This window comes from Gracilinanus agilis, chromosome 3 (assembly GCF_016433145.1).
Source record: "Gracilinanus agilis isolate LMUSP501 chromosome 3, AgileGrace, whole genome shotgun sequence".
Classification (NCBI taxonomy): Eukaryota; Metazoa; Chordata; class Mammalia; order Didelphimorphia; family Didelphidae; genus Gracilinanus; species Gracilinanus agilis.
In genome coordinates this window covers 333625163-333640806 of record NC_058132.1, presented here as the reverse complement: position 1 = coordinate 333640806, position 15644 = coordinate 333625163, and the positions used below count along the sequence as shown (strand labels likewise).

The 15644-nt window shown below is 39.4% G+C and overlaps 1 protein-coding gene across 3 annotated transcripts in view; it reads right to left on the bottom strand.

Moving 5' to 3' along the window:
• Positions 1-15644, bottom strand: part of KY (kyphoscoliosis peptidase) — a 104349-nt gene that overhangs the window by 46600 nt on the left and 42105 nt on the right. For 2 of the 3 annotated variants that reach the window (XM_044666697.1, XM_044666698.1), the window contains 3 exons: positions 15227-15289; positions 4817-4899; positions 2289-2397 (listed from right to left, as the gene is read on the bottom strand). In XM_044666697.1, coding sequence (XP_044522632.1) covers positions 2289-2397; positions 4817-4899; positions 15227-15289 — 255 coding nt within the window. Of the gene's footprint in view, positions 1-2288; positions 2398-4816; positions 4900-15226; positions 15295-15644 lie in introns of all 3 variants that reach the window. The other variant, XM_044666699.1, reaches the window with a different exon arrangement.

Sequence of the window (15644 nt, the reverse complement as noted above, 5' to 3'; positions counted from 1 at the left end):
CTAAGTCAAATGTATAAGAAATCAAATCATTCCTCAGTTGACAAATGGTCAAGGGATATGAACAGGCAGTTTTCAGATGAAGAAATCAAAACTATTAAATAATCATATAAAAATGTTCTAAATCCCTCTTAATTAGAGAAATGCAGATCAAAACAACTCTGAGGTAACATCTTACACCTAGCAGAGTGGCCAATATGACAGGAAAGGGAAATAATAATTTTTGGAGGGGATGTGGTAAAATTGGGACACTAAATGTATTACTAGAGTTTTAATTGATCTGACCATTCTTTAGGGCAATTTGGACTTATACCCAAAGGGCTTTAAAAGGATGCATGCCTTTTGATCCAGCAATACCACTACTGAGTTTATATCCCAAAGATATAAAAAAAACCAACTGGGCAAGGACTTCTTTGTACAAAAATATTTATAGCTGTGCTATTTGTGGTGGCAAAAAATTGGAAAATGAGGGGGTGTCCCTTGATTGGGGAATGGATGAACAAATTATGGTATATGATAGTGATAGAATACTATTGTGCTATAAGGAATGATTAATCAATGGATTTCTAGAAGAACTGGAGAGACCTCCATGAACTGATGTGGAGTGAAATAAGCAGAACCAGGAGAACACTGTACACAGCAACTGAAACATTGTGGGACAATGAAATGTAATTGACTTTGCTATTAATAGCAATGCAATGACCCAAGACATCCTTGAGGGACTTATGAGAAAGAACGCTATCCACATCCACAGAAAGAACTGTGGGAGTAGAAATCTAGAAGAAAACATGTGATTTATCACTTGTTTATATGGGTATGTGGTTTCGGGTTTTGATTTTAAAGAATTGCTCTTTTACAAAAAATGAGTAATATGGAAATGGGTTCTAGTGATATATAACCCAGTAGAATTGCTTGTCAACTCTGGGAGGGGAGAGGGATGATGGAAGATGGGAGGGAGAAAACATGAATCATGTAATCATGGAAAAAATTAAAAAATTAAAAAATAAATAAAAATACAAAAGAAGGGCTCTGATGACCATAGAAAAACATTTATTTTATTTTTATTTAAAACCTTTACCTTCTGTTTTATAATTGATACTAAGTATTGGTTCCAAGGCAGAAGAGTGATAAGAGCTAGGCTTGGCAATTGGGGTTAAGTGACTTGCTCCTAAGGTCACACAGCTAGGAAGTATCTGAGGCTAGATTTGAACCCAGGATCTTTCATCTCCAAGCTTGGACCGTTATCCACTAGGTGCCTCAGGAAACCTTGTTTTTATAAGAAAATCATTCTAAACAACTTGCTTATAAAACAGACATTGTTTGTTAGCAATATGTATCATAGATTAACACAATTAGAGTCACGATGCAGAGATTAACTTTAGAGGGCTCTCTCATACTGGACATAAAGAGAATTTAAATTACCTTCTAGTGCTAGTGTGCCAGTTCAACTCCTACAAGACCCATAGTGGGCTGTACAATTAGGGAAGTGCCCTAAGAAACTTTCAGTGTCCTGGCTAAGACCTTCTACATCTTCCTTCCCATCTCCTTTGGTGAGGGTGGTGTGTGGTCTTGGCTGCTGTACTTCAGGGAAGGAAAGTCTGACTTATATGAGTGGCTTGTGTTCCTTAGGCATATCTAGGTAGGGTCCATGGTTGGGCCCTGTGATGCTCTGGAAATGGAACAGAGATGATGTAAGACAGGGTCTGAGTGTTAACGTAATTTGCAGTTTCAGTCTAAGAATCAACTATCAGATCTTCCATGATTTCTCAAAAATCCCTCAATCAATGAGGAAGATGGCCTAGTAATGGGCATTGGCCAAGGATTGGGTGCCTCTTGGTGATGGGGATCTATTTTTAATCTCTTTCATATAAATCCTTTACTAAAGCTAACAACAAGGAACAAAATGGATCACTTTGAGATTTGGCTCCTTTAATCTGATCTGGTTCTTTTTTGAAGTGGAGGTAATGAGCCAGTGGTTTGGAAGGAGATAGATGACTCATTGGGTAAGAGAGTTAGACTTGGAGTTGAGAAGAAGTGCATTCAAATTTCTCTTCAAATGCTTCAGCAAGTTACTTGACTTATTTCAGTCTCAGTTTCTTTGTCTGCAAAATGGGGAAAATATTAGCATCTACCTCACAGAATTATAAGAATTAAGTGAAATAAAATGTATAACACTTTGCAATCCTTAAAGTGCTGTAGTATGCCAATTATTATAAGTATTTATTATTATTATTATTATTATTATTACTACCAGCCCAGAGCTGATCATATGTCCATGTCGTATGACCTACCTATGTGGTGGCATATCCATATCCAAATGGCTCTGACTTTCTCCAGATCTGTATGAGCTTCCTGGAGCAAGTCTTTCACAAGTTCTTCCAAACTAGACTTGACATTCACCTATTTGGAAAGGAAAATAATTTGTCAGAAATAGGTCAACTATGGAATAAGGTGAGCTAATTATGCTATTCTTTCTCCTTTTATCTAACTTGCAAAAGAGCAAGCAATCATTGAAGGGTCATAGGGGGGGGGGGTCAAACCAATAGCTAAGTGTAACCCATAGTAAGAATGGAGCTGACCAGCACTGAACTGACTCTAACTGCCTGTGGAGCAGCTTCTCCTTCAGTTTATGGTCAATTTTTTCTTTGCATTTATTTTATTTATTATTATTATTTTTACATGTTGATACAATTTTTATTACTCATTTTTTGACATTTTGCAATCCATATTTTCTTCCTCTCAGTGATTCTTACTCTGCCATCTTTGGCAACCTGGATTTCACTCGCCTTTTCTTTCACTCATCATTTTCCTAGCAGCCATTAGACTTTTTGAGATATCAGAATATAAACACCATCCCTCTTAATTCCTCTTTCCCCAACCTCTTAACAGGTTTGCAATTGAAATTATTTATTTATTAGAAGTGCTGTGTAATGTCGAGGTTGGAGTAGCAATGGGTCAAGGATGGTTGGGAGGGTCCAGGACTTAAAGAAGAGCTCAATAGGACAAGTTTAGTAAATAATACAAGAGGTCAGATCTAAGAAGGTTAACTAAGAATGGATAATGGGGGCAGCTAGCCGGCTCAGTGAATAGAGAGCCAGGCTTAGAGATAGGGGATCCTGGGTTCAAACTGATAAATGGGCAAGGGACCCAAAAAGGCAATTTTCAGATAAAGAAATTAAAACTATCAATAAGCACATGAGAAAGTGCTCTAAGTCTCTTATAATTAGAGAAATGCAAATCAAAACAACTCTGAGGTATCACCTCACACCTAGCAGATTGGCTAAAATGACAGCAGGGAAGAGTAATGAATGTTGAAGGGGATGTGGCAAAATTGGGACATTAATGCATTGCTGGCAGAGTTGTGAATTGATCCAACCATTCTGGATGGCAATTTGGAACTATGCACAAAGAGCGCTAAAAGATTGCCTACTCTTTGATCCAGCCATACCATTGCTGTGTTTCTACCCCAAAGAGATCATAGGGAAAAAGACATGTGCAAAAATATTTATAGTCATGCTGTTTGTGGTGGCAAAAGATTGGAAAATCAGGGAATGTGGAATGGCTGAACAAATTGTGGTGTCTATTGGTGATGGAATACTATTGTGCTCAAAGGAATAAAGAACTGGAGGAATTCCATGTGAACTGGAATGACCTCCAGGAATTGATGCAGAGTGAAAGGAGCAGAGCCAGAAGAACATTATTCACAGAGACCAATACACTGTGGTATAGTTGAACATAACGGACTTCTTTACTAGCAGCAATGCAAGAATCCAGAGCAAGGCTGAAGGACTTATGAGAAAGAAAACTAGCCACATTAAGAGGAAGAACTGTGGGAGGAGAAACACAGAAGAAAAACAACAGTTGCTTGATCACATGAGTTGATGGGGATATTATTGGGGATGCAGACTCTAAATGAACACCCCATAACATGGAAATAGGTCTTGATCGATGATACATGTAAAACCCAGTGGAATTGCGCATCGTCTACGGGGAGGGGAGGGGTGTGGGGGAGAGGGAAAGAACATGAATCATGTAACCATGGGAAATATTCTAAATAAAAAAACAAAAAAATCTAGCCTCAGACACTTCCTAGCTGTGTGAGTTTGGGCAAGTAACTCAACTCCCACTGCCTTTTAATGGTCTTCTCCCTTGGAACCAATACTTAATATTGATTCTAAGAGAACAGGTAAGGGTTTTTTTTTAAACCCTTCACTTCTATTTTTGGCTCCTAGGTGGAAGAGTGGTAAGGGTGGGCAATGGGGGTCAAGTGACTTGCCCACGGTCACACAGCTGGGAAGTGTCTGAGGCCGGATTTGAACCTAGGACCTCCCGTCTCTAGGCCTGACTCTCCATTGAGCTACCCAGCTGCCTCACAGGTAAGGGTTTTTTAAAAAAAGAATGGTTAGATCTGGAAGGTCTATATAAGCAAGCTTGATAGTCAGGAAGTAGTGAGGATGGTCAAAAAGAACAACAGAACTATGAAGAGAGAGGGTGATAAACTAACTCATCCTGGTTCCAAGGCTGGTTGCTCTCTGTCCCCCCTCCCCACCCTGGACTTCATTTTAGCCAGAAATAATTCATAGGAATATAGGGGCAGAGATGCTGGCAACCGTAGGAGTTCCTCATAGTCTATGTGCCGATGAGAATTCAGATTACTTTTAAAGGAGTTTGTATGAGCATGTCAAGTTTTTTGTATTCTGAAGAGGTCTCAGGAAACATTCTATTTTGGTTCTACTATACCACAGTACTCAAGCCTATGTCATGAAAGGGTCCTTCTATTTGGGGATGAGACAAGCACAGCACAGGTTGTATCTCTTACCTTGGAGGCGTATGCATCCAGTTTTTCAAACTGTCTTAGGTCTAAGGACATGGATTTCAGACTAGACCGATCCCAGGGATAAGCTGGAAAACATACCAGGAGAACTTTTTAGACATGAAGTTAGCTCTTAATGGTGTTGCTCATTCTAGGAATAATAATGTCTAGTGAGCTGAGGCCAGACAAATGGATAATAGGGGAATTATACCAAAAGTGGGTTCATGAACTAGTTGGGACAGTTTATCTTAAAAGTAAGTGTTCATGAACTAGAAATGCTTTTTGTCTGCCACCTTCTGAGAGATTCTCTCAAGAGAACTGGGTATTTTTCCTGGTTCTCTCATTTACTAGCTGAACAAGTCACTTAAATTCTCTGTGCCTTAGTTTATTCACCTTTAGAATGTTGTGTGTACATGTGTGTGTTTTTGTGTGTGTGTGTGTGTGTGTGTTTGTGAGGAGGGATGTATTAAGACAAATATTCTTCTAACTCTAACATTCTGAGATTTTATAACTATGAATATGATAAACAAAGTTAACATTATTATTACTTTGCATAAATCAATCTCTCCCAGTCAAGAAGATTTTCGCAAATATAGATATCTTTTAGCTGCTGTCTACCTATCAGTAATGAGGGTACCTAGAAAGATGCAGTATACAACTAATTCAGTTATCTATAGTCATAGGAACTGAGGTGAGGCACTAACTGAAGTCTACAAAGAATCATTTATCTCAGAGGACCCAGTTATTTCAAGCTCTCCATCCCCCTCCTGGCCACGGAGCAGCCTCATGTGTAGGAAGAGTCCATGGGTACCTAAGTGGTACAACTGGGAGAACATATTAGAAACTCTCTCCTGATCCCTATTATCCTCTCTCCTCAAAAATTATTTTAAAAAACCACTGGTTTACACCATTTACAGATTTGTTCTCTTGGCTTATAACATTGTCACTTATTAAAATGTCAACCTAACTTCAGGGACTAAAAAGTGAAACTTAACAGTAGTTAGAAAGTAAGCCTTAAGCATCAGGAAGACCTGAGTTCAAATCCTTTTTCTGGCACACACCTGCTATGCAACCCTGGGTAAGCTCTCAGAGCCTCAGAAAACTTTCTAAGACTAAGTTTTGGAACAGCCGATGATCTGTATTGGTAGAGGAAGTTTTCTCATGAGGTGTTTACTATACTAGTGAAATCACAGGACTGGTACAACACACACACACACACACACATTATGAATCTAGGTTGTGTACAAACACACACACTTATCCCTGGCATATATGTATCCATGTAACATATGCAGAGGTATAGTGATATATATACACATATATATACATATATGTACATATATGTATACACACATCTATATGCCTTAAGAAAAAGACAAGAAGGAATTTAATAGAGATAAATTCAAAGTTCCACATTGAGGTTAAAAAAATCTGTCAAGGGTTAGTGTGGCTAGACAATTCTTCCTGTGAAAAAGAAGAAATCTATACAAATCCAACATGGCTCAAAATTATGATATGGCAAACAAATTATGACCCCAGGAAAGTCACTTAACCCTGCTTGTATTGGTTTCCTCATGTTGTAAAATGATGTGGAGAAAGAAATGGCAAATCACTTGCCAAGAAAACTCCCAATAGGATCACAAAGAGTTGGACGTGACAGAAACAACTAAATAACGACCCTATTCTGGTCAGGCCATATCTTGAGTTATTGCGTTTTTTGTTCTGGGCACTATATTTTAGGGCAAAATATAATGCTTCTGGCAGAGGATGACCTGGATGATAATGCTGAAGCACATGCCAGACAATGATCATTTGAAGGAATTGGAGATGTTTAACTTAGAGAGGAGAAGATTCAAAGGGAATTTGATGGCTGGCTTCAAGTTCTTGAAGGGTTGTTTTATGAAAGAGAGGTTAGGCTTTGTTACTCTTGACCTCAAAGTGCAGTGCTAGGAGGAAAGGGGTAGAAATTACAGAGGCATATTTTGACTAAAGGTAAACAAAACTTCCTAACAATTAATGTTATCCAAAAGTGAAATGATTTTGCCTTGGAAAGTAGTGGGTTTCCTCTCACTGAAGGTCTTCCAGAAAAGGCTGGAAACCATTTTTCAAGACTATTTTAGCAAAGATAATTTGTGGATGTACAGATAGGAAAAGATTGCCCTTGAGGCTCCTTCCAACGTCTTAATTCTGGGACTCATTTGATTCATCAAGTTGATGAGCTATTAACATCTTAGTATGAATTAGTTTACCAGGACATTTCCAAACCAATAACTTTTCTGGAGCAACTCTAAAATAACGAGATGCAAAATAAGTGTCCTTAATGGAGGGAAAGAAAGCGATCCAGAGCTTTGGGAGTAGGGTTGTATGTGGGTAGAATGTAGTGGGTAAAGAACCACTGTGTGGTGTCTAGAGGGAGGCAACATAAAAGAGAATAGAGCTTTGGCAAGGGAGAGGTTGGGTACAGGAGAAAATATCCTTATTTCATAATTTTTCCCAGAGGTGCCTTTGTCTCCTGTTAAACTTTAATCTTGAGTTTCACATGGGAGGTCTCAGTTAATGTTCATCAGATAAATGGAGGGAGGGAAGGTGTGAAAGAGAAAGCAACTGGTGGACGGAACTATTTAAACAGTAGAGTGAATAGAGTTTGATTACATTTCTTAATGATGTAGGAGAAATTCAGAAAGTGGGCAGTCCCTGGAGGTTATAAGTCAAAAGGAGTCCTAGATAACTGACCAATTAAGTAATGGACCTGTGAATAACTGAGACTTGACTACCTATACAATTTTGTTGCATAGTCTGCAAAATGAGAGCAATAAGTCGAAGAACAGTACTGATGTGAACTCAAACTTTGAGAAAGTATCTTCTATTTGATGGTCAATTCCATGAGGGCAGGGGACATCTCTTAGATCATTGGTGAACTTCTCCCAGGGGCTACTCTGCTTAGTGGAGGATTACTATACTGAGTTGAAATAAACTGAATTGTTCCATCAAAAATATTCTCTATTGTTGCAAGCTGAACTTCTTATTACTATGAAAAAATAATGCGATGTTTAAGGAGAATCTGGGCATTTTAATTTATCACTGCCAAGCATTTCAGGATGGCCATTGACAGAGAGCCCTGACCCCAGAAGTGCTTTGTCCTTGTGTTTCAGAGAGAAGACCTCTTTGAGGCTACCCTTAAATGCTGTGATCAGCACAAAATGGTCAGAAGAACAGAGCTGCCAGCCAAGCCCAAAGGTCAGGGAGGGAGGCATGATGGAAAACAAAGAATATTAGATTCTGTACTTTCTTGCTTAAATCATAAAAGCCAGCAAACATTCTGGGAAACTGTCATTGAACAAAAAGACCTTTGGCAAACCCTGATCAGCTCAGCAGACAACAGTGGAAGGAAGAATGGTCACTTTCATCCACGGTGACATTAGGTGATTGCCTGGCAGTAGGGTTGGAAAACTCCAATGCTAGGAATGCCATTGCCAAAGGGCACCAATACCTCTGAAGGGTTAAGTCCTAGGAATAGAAAGCTGTGACTTTTATCTGATCCCCAGACCTGGTCCACATGCCCTTTGACTCATACCTCATATGCCTTCCAACTCAATTACTCTCCCCAGACTCAGGGTCCTGAACAAAGTATGTACTTTAGAGGTCTTTTCATTCATGATATCCCTGAGAAATATTTGCATCCTATTGAGGCAGGGGGATTTGGCTGGGATTCAAGAAAACAGGGCTACTCTCCTGGCTCCCATCACTCAGTTACTATGACCTTGAGTTAGTAACTGCCTCTTGAGACTAGATCAAGAGTAGAGATAAAAAGAGGTAAAGATGGTGGTGATTTAAATTTTTTTTTTTTTTACCCTTCTACTCTAAGTGCAATTAGGTAGTGTCGTGGTGTTAGAGTCAGGAAGATCTGAGTTCAAATATGTCCTCAGACACATACTACCTGTGTGACACTCTGGGCAAGTCATTTCATTTTGTTTTCCTCAGTTTCCTAATCTGTAAAATGAGCTGGACAAGGAAATGGCAAACTACTCCAGTATCTTTGCCTAGAAAACCTCAAATAAGGTCACAAAGAATTGAACATGACTGAAATAACTGAACAATAACAGCTACTCTCTCACTCCAAGCTCTTCTGTTGAGTAGATGGTGAGAGACAGGAGCAATGAACTAGTTAATGACACTCTTTCTTCTCATTCTTAATATTCTAGCTTGGGAAATTTCAAAGGGTAAGTATAGTTCCATAGTTACAAAGAGATACTGGAATCATAGAGGTCAGTGACTGATGCTCCAAAAAGTATCCAAAAAATGAGCTGAGTGCTTTTGGGGGAAGCTAATTTGCAGATTACTAGCCCATAAGATATATGGGCAAATAGGTGATTACATGGTTGCAGAAAGATGTGGGCTAATTTCTTTCTTCCCTATGCTGTCCATCTATTCACAGCAAGCAAGGGATTTCACTTTTTTAAGATCTTAGTCCATCCATCTCCAAAATGGAGAATAGTAGATGGTCATATTTCACAGAGACATGGAGAGAATCTAATTAATGTCTGTGAAAAGATCTGAAGTCTCTGAACACCAGGTTGCATAGAAGTACCAAACACTTTCTTTCTAGATTTATTATTTCTTTTGGAAGGTTAGATGTGGGAAGGTTGAGGAAGGGGAGCAGGAGCTTGAGGGATTAGACCATTCATCTCCTTGTTTCCAGGTGGGTCCTCCCCTATACTTTTCTGGCCAGATCAGTCAGCATGTATTTATGAAATGTCTACGGACTGAACTACGGAATCAATCAGAGAGGCACAAAAATGCTAGACCCCAGAGAGCCTCTAGGTCAGCCTCCTTGTTTTACAGAAGTTGGGAAGTGGAGTTTCAGAGAGATGAAGTGATTTACCCATAGTCACAAAAATGGTAGTTGAGACTGAACTTGAATCCAAGTCCCCAGTGCCCTTGCATGAATATAACTGGTGCCTACTATTTGTTGAGGGACAGAATGAAAGTAAGGGCAAGGGTGATATCTTTTCCACACAGTGTAAAATCTCAAAGTGTCCTCTCATCTTCTGGCATATTTGAAATCACCTCTAGAATCATCATGATTGTAGCAGAAATAAGGCATGGTAGTAGGGGAAGGGAGAGTCATGCTTTTAGATAAAGTACTCTCGTGGCAATGGACATTAATGAAATGAATGCCTCATTTTTAAAAAAGAACCATGGGAGCTACATGGTATAGCTGATAGAGAGACCTTAGAATCAAGATGATCTGGATTCAAGAACCACCTCAGGCCCTCAGGTCAAGTGCTTAAGCTCTAAGTATCCCAGGGAAGTAGAGGGCAGCCAGGTGGTGCAGTTGAAAAAGCTCTGGGTCTGGAGTCAGGAACCTGAGCTCAAACCTAGCCTCAGACACTAGCTATGTGGCCTGGGCAAGTCACTTAACCCTATTTGCCTCAGTTTCCTTACGTATCAGATGAGCTGGAGAAGGAAATGGTAAACGACACCAGTAATTTGCCGAGAAAATGCCAAATGGGGTCATGAAGAACCAGATACAAGTGAACAACAATCTCAGGGAACTGTTTGAGGCTCTTAACTTGAGGTCCAAAAATTTGGTATTTTTAAAAGACGAACAACAGAATTTCAATATGATTAGTTTCCTCTGTAATCCTATGCTATGAAATCCTCTTCAACATTTTATTGTTGTTGTTTAGTCATTTCAATCATGGGGTCACATAGCTAGTAAATGTCTGCTGAGGCCAGATTTGAACTCAGGAATCCTATAAAATAAATGCTATTTATTCTATGCATCTAAAAACATTGTTCTGAGCAGGGCTTCACCCTACTGCCAAAGGACCCATGAAACAAAAGAAGATTAAGAACCCTATCCAAAGACTAATAGCTGCTGATTTATATTGGTAGAAATTTCTTTTTCAAGGTGCTCCTTTATCTCATGAAATCATATCTAGGTCAAAAGCTGGAAAAGCAAATCCCAGCCATTGGGGTTTCCCTGATTGCTTCTTCCTCTAATCATTCCATAAATCCAATCCATTTAGAAAAGAACCAACTTTCATCGTCCCACTGAATTCCAAATTCAGTTTTTGATGTTTCAAATGGTTTGCTCTTTGGGGCAATGCCCACATTCTGAGAGAGTGGGCCCCTTTCTCCTATGGCTAGTGCTTGCTTTCCCAGAGATTTCTGTCCAGAATAGGCCTCTGGATAGGGCCAGAACCACACTAGTCACTTGAGGATGCTGCTCCACTTGAAGATGTAGGGGCCAGCAAAAAATGTCCTTCCGTGGTGAGACAGATATTGAGCACAAGCCTGAGGTTTTAATAATCAACTCCTCTTTAGTTTCCAGATCTCTAGAATAGACTTTGCTTTCTCTGATTACCATCTGCAGCCTATACTTGTAGCAGTAGAGGAGGAGGAGGAGAGAGTAAAGGAAGAATGCATTCCAATAAACTCAGGATCTCTTATTTCCTTTGTCACTCTCTACCTATCCTGACAAATGGCATCCAAATGTGCCTTTTGCTCTTTGGCCCTACAGGGCAAAAGTCATGCCAGTGTTGTTGTTGTTTAATCATTTTTGGTCCTGTTCAACTCTTCATGATCTCTTTTGGGGTTTTCTTGACAAAGATATTGGAATAGTTTGCTAATTCCTTCTGCAGCTCATTTTACAGATCATGAAACAATTGAGGCAAACAGGGTGAAGTGACTGGCCCAGGGTCACATAGCTAGCAAGTATCTGAAGCCAGATTTGAATTCAGGAAGTTAATAAGTCTTCTTGACTCCAGGTCCAGTGCTGATCCATGGTACCACCTAGCTGCCTTCGGCTTTAACGCTCTATGATTCTATGAATGTGTTTGATAAAATATTTTGGAGCCTCCATAGATACAAAATCAACATATGACCTGGAATCTAGATGATCATCTTTTGCCCTTTCCTCTTAGAATTTTATCATTCAATTTTAAGGTATAGCACACCACTATGTGCTATGTAGCCTTCTCTCAATGAGAAGTTTTGGATCATCGAGTGGGAGCTGGAGCAAGTTTACTTGGCCTAAAAAAATCCACCTAAGTTATAAGTTGTCTAAATTGTCTTTTCACGAAAGCAAAACTAAACATCTACAGACAAGATCAGCATTCTTATGTAATACTCTTTCTCTCTTTGTGTGTGCACAAACTGTTTTTCTCCCTCTTATGGAGTTCAATTCCCCCACTTTATAGATGAGGAAACTGAGATCCATAGAAGAAAAGAGAATTGCCCATAGGCTAGTAGGAGAGCCTAGGCAAGAGCCCAGCCCGTCTCCTGGTCTGGTGGAAGGAATCATGGATGTATCCAAGGTATTGCCAGCGGTGTGCTAGTCCTTCTGGTCTCAGCAATTTCATTCCTCAGTTGTCTGAGGAAGTGATTATAATTCTTATGAGCTGGGATCTTTCCCCAAGCAGGTGAGTCTCACGGAGTTGAAAGAGCATGAAAGGAAGTCAGGAGACCTAGGTTTGAGCACCTGTTGCTCCAGTCATGAGCCATGTGATCTTATATGAACCTCTCTCAGCCTTGGTTTCCCCACCTGTAAAATGTTAATAATGCCACTTTGACTTATTTGTCTCTTAAACCTGTTATAAGAAGGAATAACTGATGCACTCTGCAAGCTCACGTCAGTCTAGTCCAATTAGCCTTATTGTTGTCTTTCCTGCCTCTGTTTTGCATCAGCCATTAACCTTGCTCAGCTAAGAGCCAGTTTCTGCAGGAGAGCGAATATCACGATTTTTCCAGAGCTAATGACTTCCCTCCAAAATCATCTTCTATCTATTTTGTGTGGCTAGCCTGTGAGCTCCCTGAGAGCAAGGACAGTTTTCACTTGGTACATAGTGAATACTTCATAAATGTTTGTTGATTGATTGACTGGTTATTGGGCATGAAAGTAGCTTTGTAAAATGTAAAACAGTAGACAAATTTGAGGAAGAGGAAATGGGCATAAAAAGAATGCTGAATTTTGAGCCACGAATCCAAGCAGTGGTACTGACATTTACCAGCTGTGTGAACTAAGGCAAATCAATGTCTGCAAGCCTCAGTTTCTCCATATGTACCAGTGAGAATAGTACTACATGCCTTGATCTTGGGGTACAACTAATTCCAGTGATCCTCAGTTTTCTCATCTGTGAAGTGGGATTTAACAACCTTCTGTACTACCTATCTCACAAGGGTATTATGAAGGAAGCACTATCTAAATCACAAAATGCAACATTAATGTGAGTTACTCTTAATTGTTAATATTGTTGTTATTATTATCCTCAAATGGAGAGTTGGCCATTCAGAATATAGGTAGCCTGAAGAGGCGAAGTCAAACATGTCCTGGAAATCCTAAGGAAATGAAACGTACTTGCTTCCTCTCCCGTACCCTCCGTCTCTCTTTAACAGCTTTTTGTATCTATAGTCAACATCTATCAGGTTTTCTCTGACAAGGGCTATTGCATTGACCTAAATGGATGGAAAGTGGATTTACACATTTAACAGGTTTCTGCTCAATATAGCTCTGAAAATGAGGGATTTTTTTCTCCTTCCATTTGGAAGAAGGATGACATTTCTAAAATGAGGTTGAAAACACTGCTACTAGTTTCACTCTTTCTCCGTTCCATTTCATAATATCTGCATATTTTAAAACCCTATAATGATTTATGCCTCATTAAATCTACCCTCTGTACAGATTATATAAGGCTCAGAGGCATAGCACCCTTACCCAAATATGTTGTGCATAAATACATTTAAAATATCTATGGCATTAACCAAGTTGATCTGATTTCAAATAATAGAAAATGCATGGAATAAACCTAACTATATTTAACACACAGACTCGGAAAATGCTAGGCCTGGAAGGAGCCTTAGAGAACCTCTAAGGGAGTTCAATTCCCCCACTTTATAGATGAGGAAACTGAGATCCATAGAGGAAAAGAGAATTGCCTGCAGGCAAGTAGGAGAGCCTAGGCAAGAGCCCAGCCAGTCTCCTGGTCTGGTATTTTTCCCATAATACCAATTTGCATTATTAGCTTCTCTCTTAAAGTATGGTATATTTATATAGTTAATATTTAATAATATATATAGAAAAGGAAGCTAGTGGCTCAGTGGAGAAATCCAGGCACAGAGAATGGAAGGTCCGGGGTTCAAATCTGGTCTCAGACACTGCCTAATGATGTGACCCATTGCAAGTCACTTGATCCCCATTGCCTAGTCCTTACCACACTTCTGTTATCCTATCTCTAGCCTTTTCCCATTATAGAACCAATACTCAGCATTGATTCTAAGATGGAAGAAAAGGGTTTTTAAAAAAAATCACATACATAGAACAATTTAATAATGCCTTTAAGATTTAACATTTTTTTTTCATACCATGGAAAAAAATCAGGCATTTTATATGGCTACTATTTCAAATATATCTTCCACAATGTGACCCTACATAGTTTGGGATTTCATTAGCTCTCTCTTGGATTATTACTCTTTCTTCCAAGCCATCTCATAAATTGCTTGATTATTGGATGAATCTTCCTAATTCTTGGTAACTGTCGCGTCACTTTGATGCTCAAAAGCCTTCAGTGGTCTCTCATCATTTAAAAAATAAAGTCCAACTTCTTTAGCTTTGGCATTCAGAGCCCACTTCATAGGAGTTCCCACTGACCTTTCTAGCCTCATTTTATTACTCCCTTTACAGATTACAATTAAACAGAACTGACAGCTAAGTAGTGAAATAGAAAGAATGCCAGGCCTGGAGTCAGTCAGGATGACTTGTCTTTCTGAGTTCAAATCCAGCCTCAGACACTTACAAGCTATGTAACCCCAGGCAAGTCACTTAACCCTTTTTGCCTCAGTTTCCTCATCTATAAAATTAACTGGAGAAGGAAATGGCAAATCACTCCAGTATCATTGCCAAGAAAACCCCAAATGAAGTCATGAAGTCAGACATGACTGAAACAACTGATAAAAACAACAGAACAATGACAATTGTAGCATTGTGCTTTCCTGCCTCTGGGATATTGCTTTTGTTTCTTCCTTTGCCCTGATTGCCCTCCCATCCTACCATTCTTCCCAACTTTTGAAGTCCTATTTATCCTGCACCTCAAGTGCCAATGCTTCCATAAAACTTTTTCTGATGCCTCAGTCAAATATGAAGCTTCCCTTATCATAGCACTTTGTACTTCATTCATCCATCTGCTTCATTCATTCATTCTCTCATCCACTTGCTGAATTCTATGCATTGTAGTCTTTTGTGCAGGAGTTATCATCCCTTCTAGAGTATATGTTTCCAGAAGGAAGGGACCATATCTTCTTTATCTTTATATTTCCCCCCAGAACTTAGAACACACAGAGTACAGTAGGCACTTACTAAGTGCTTGGCAAACAGAACATAATGAATGAATGCTGTATAGCCTGACCGATATTTACCATGGGCATCTTTCCCTCCTGGCTGTTGTGGTCTTGTGTTTCCATTCCTATCGCCTTGAAAACCTACAAAATTCCAAATGTCGGTGAATCAAGTATAGACATTTCTCAACTATCCTGTTAGCGCATAACCTTGCTTTTGGTTTCTCTTTACATTTTGTCCCAGAGCCTTCTCAGTCTTCAGTACAGATCAAGGAAAAAACACAGTTGAAATCCACTCCAGCCAATCCCCTGCTTGTTAACTCCTCCTGGATAGGGTGAGAAGGAATGGATGAAGAAGAAGGGAAAAGGCTTTATCCAATGGGTGATTAGAAATTACTTGTTCTCAAAGGATTTGCTCTTAGCATTCTATATTATCAAGTAGAATGTAAGAACCTATATGGTGGGGGTAGTGTTCCATTAATCTCTATATTCTAGAAAG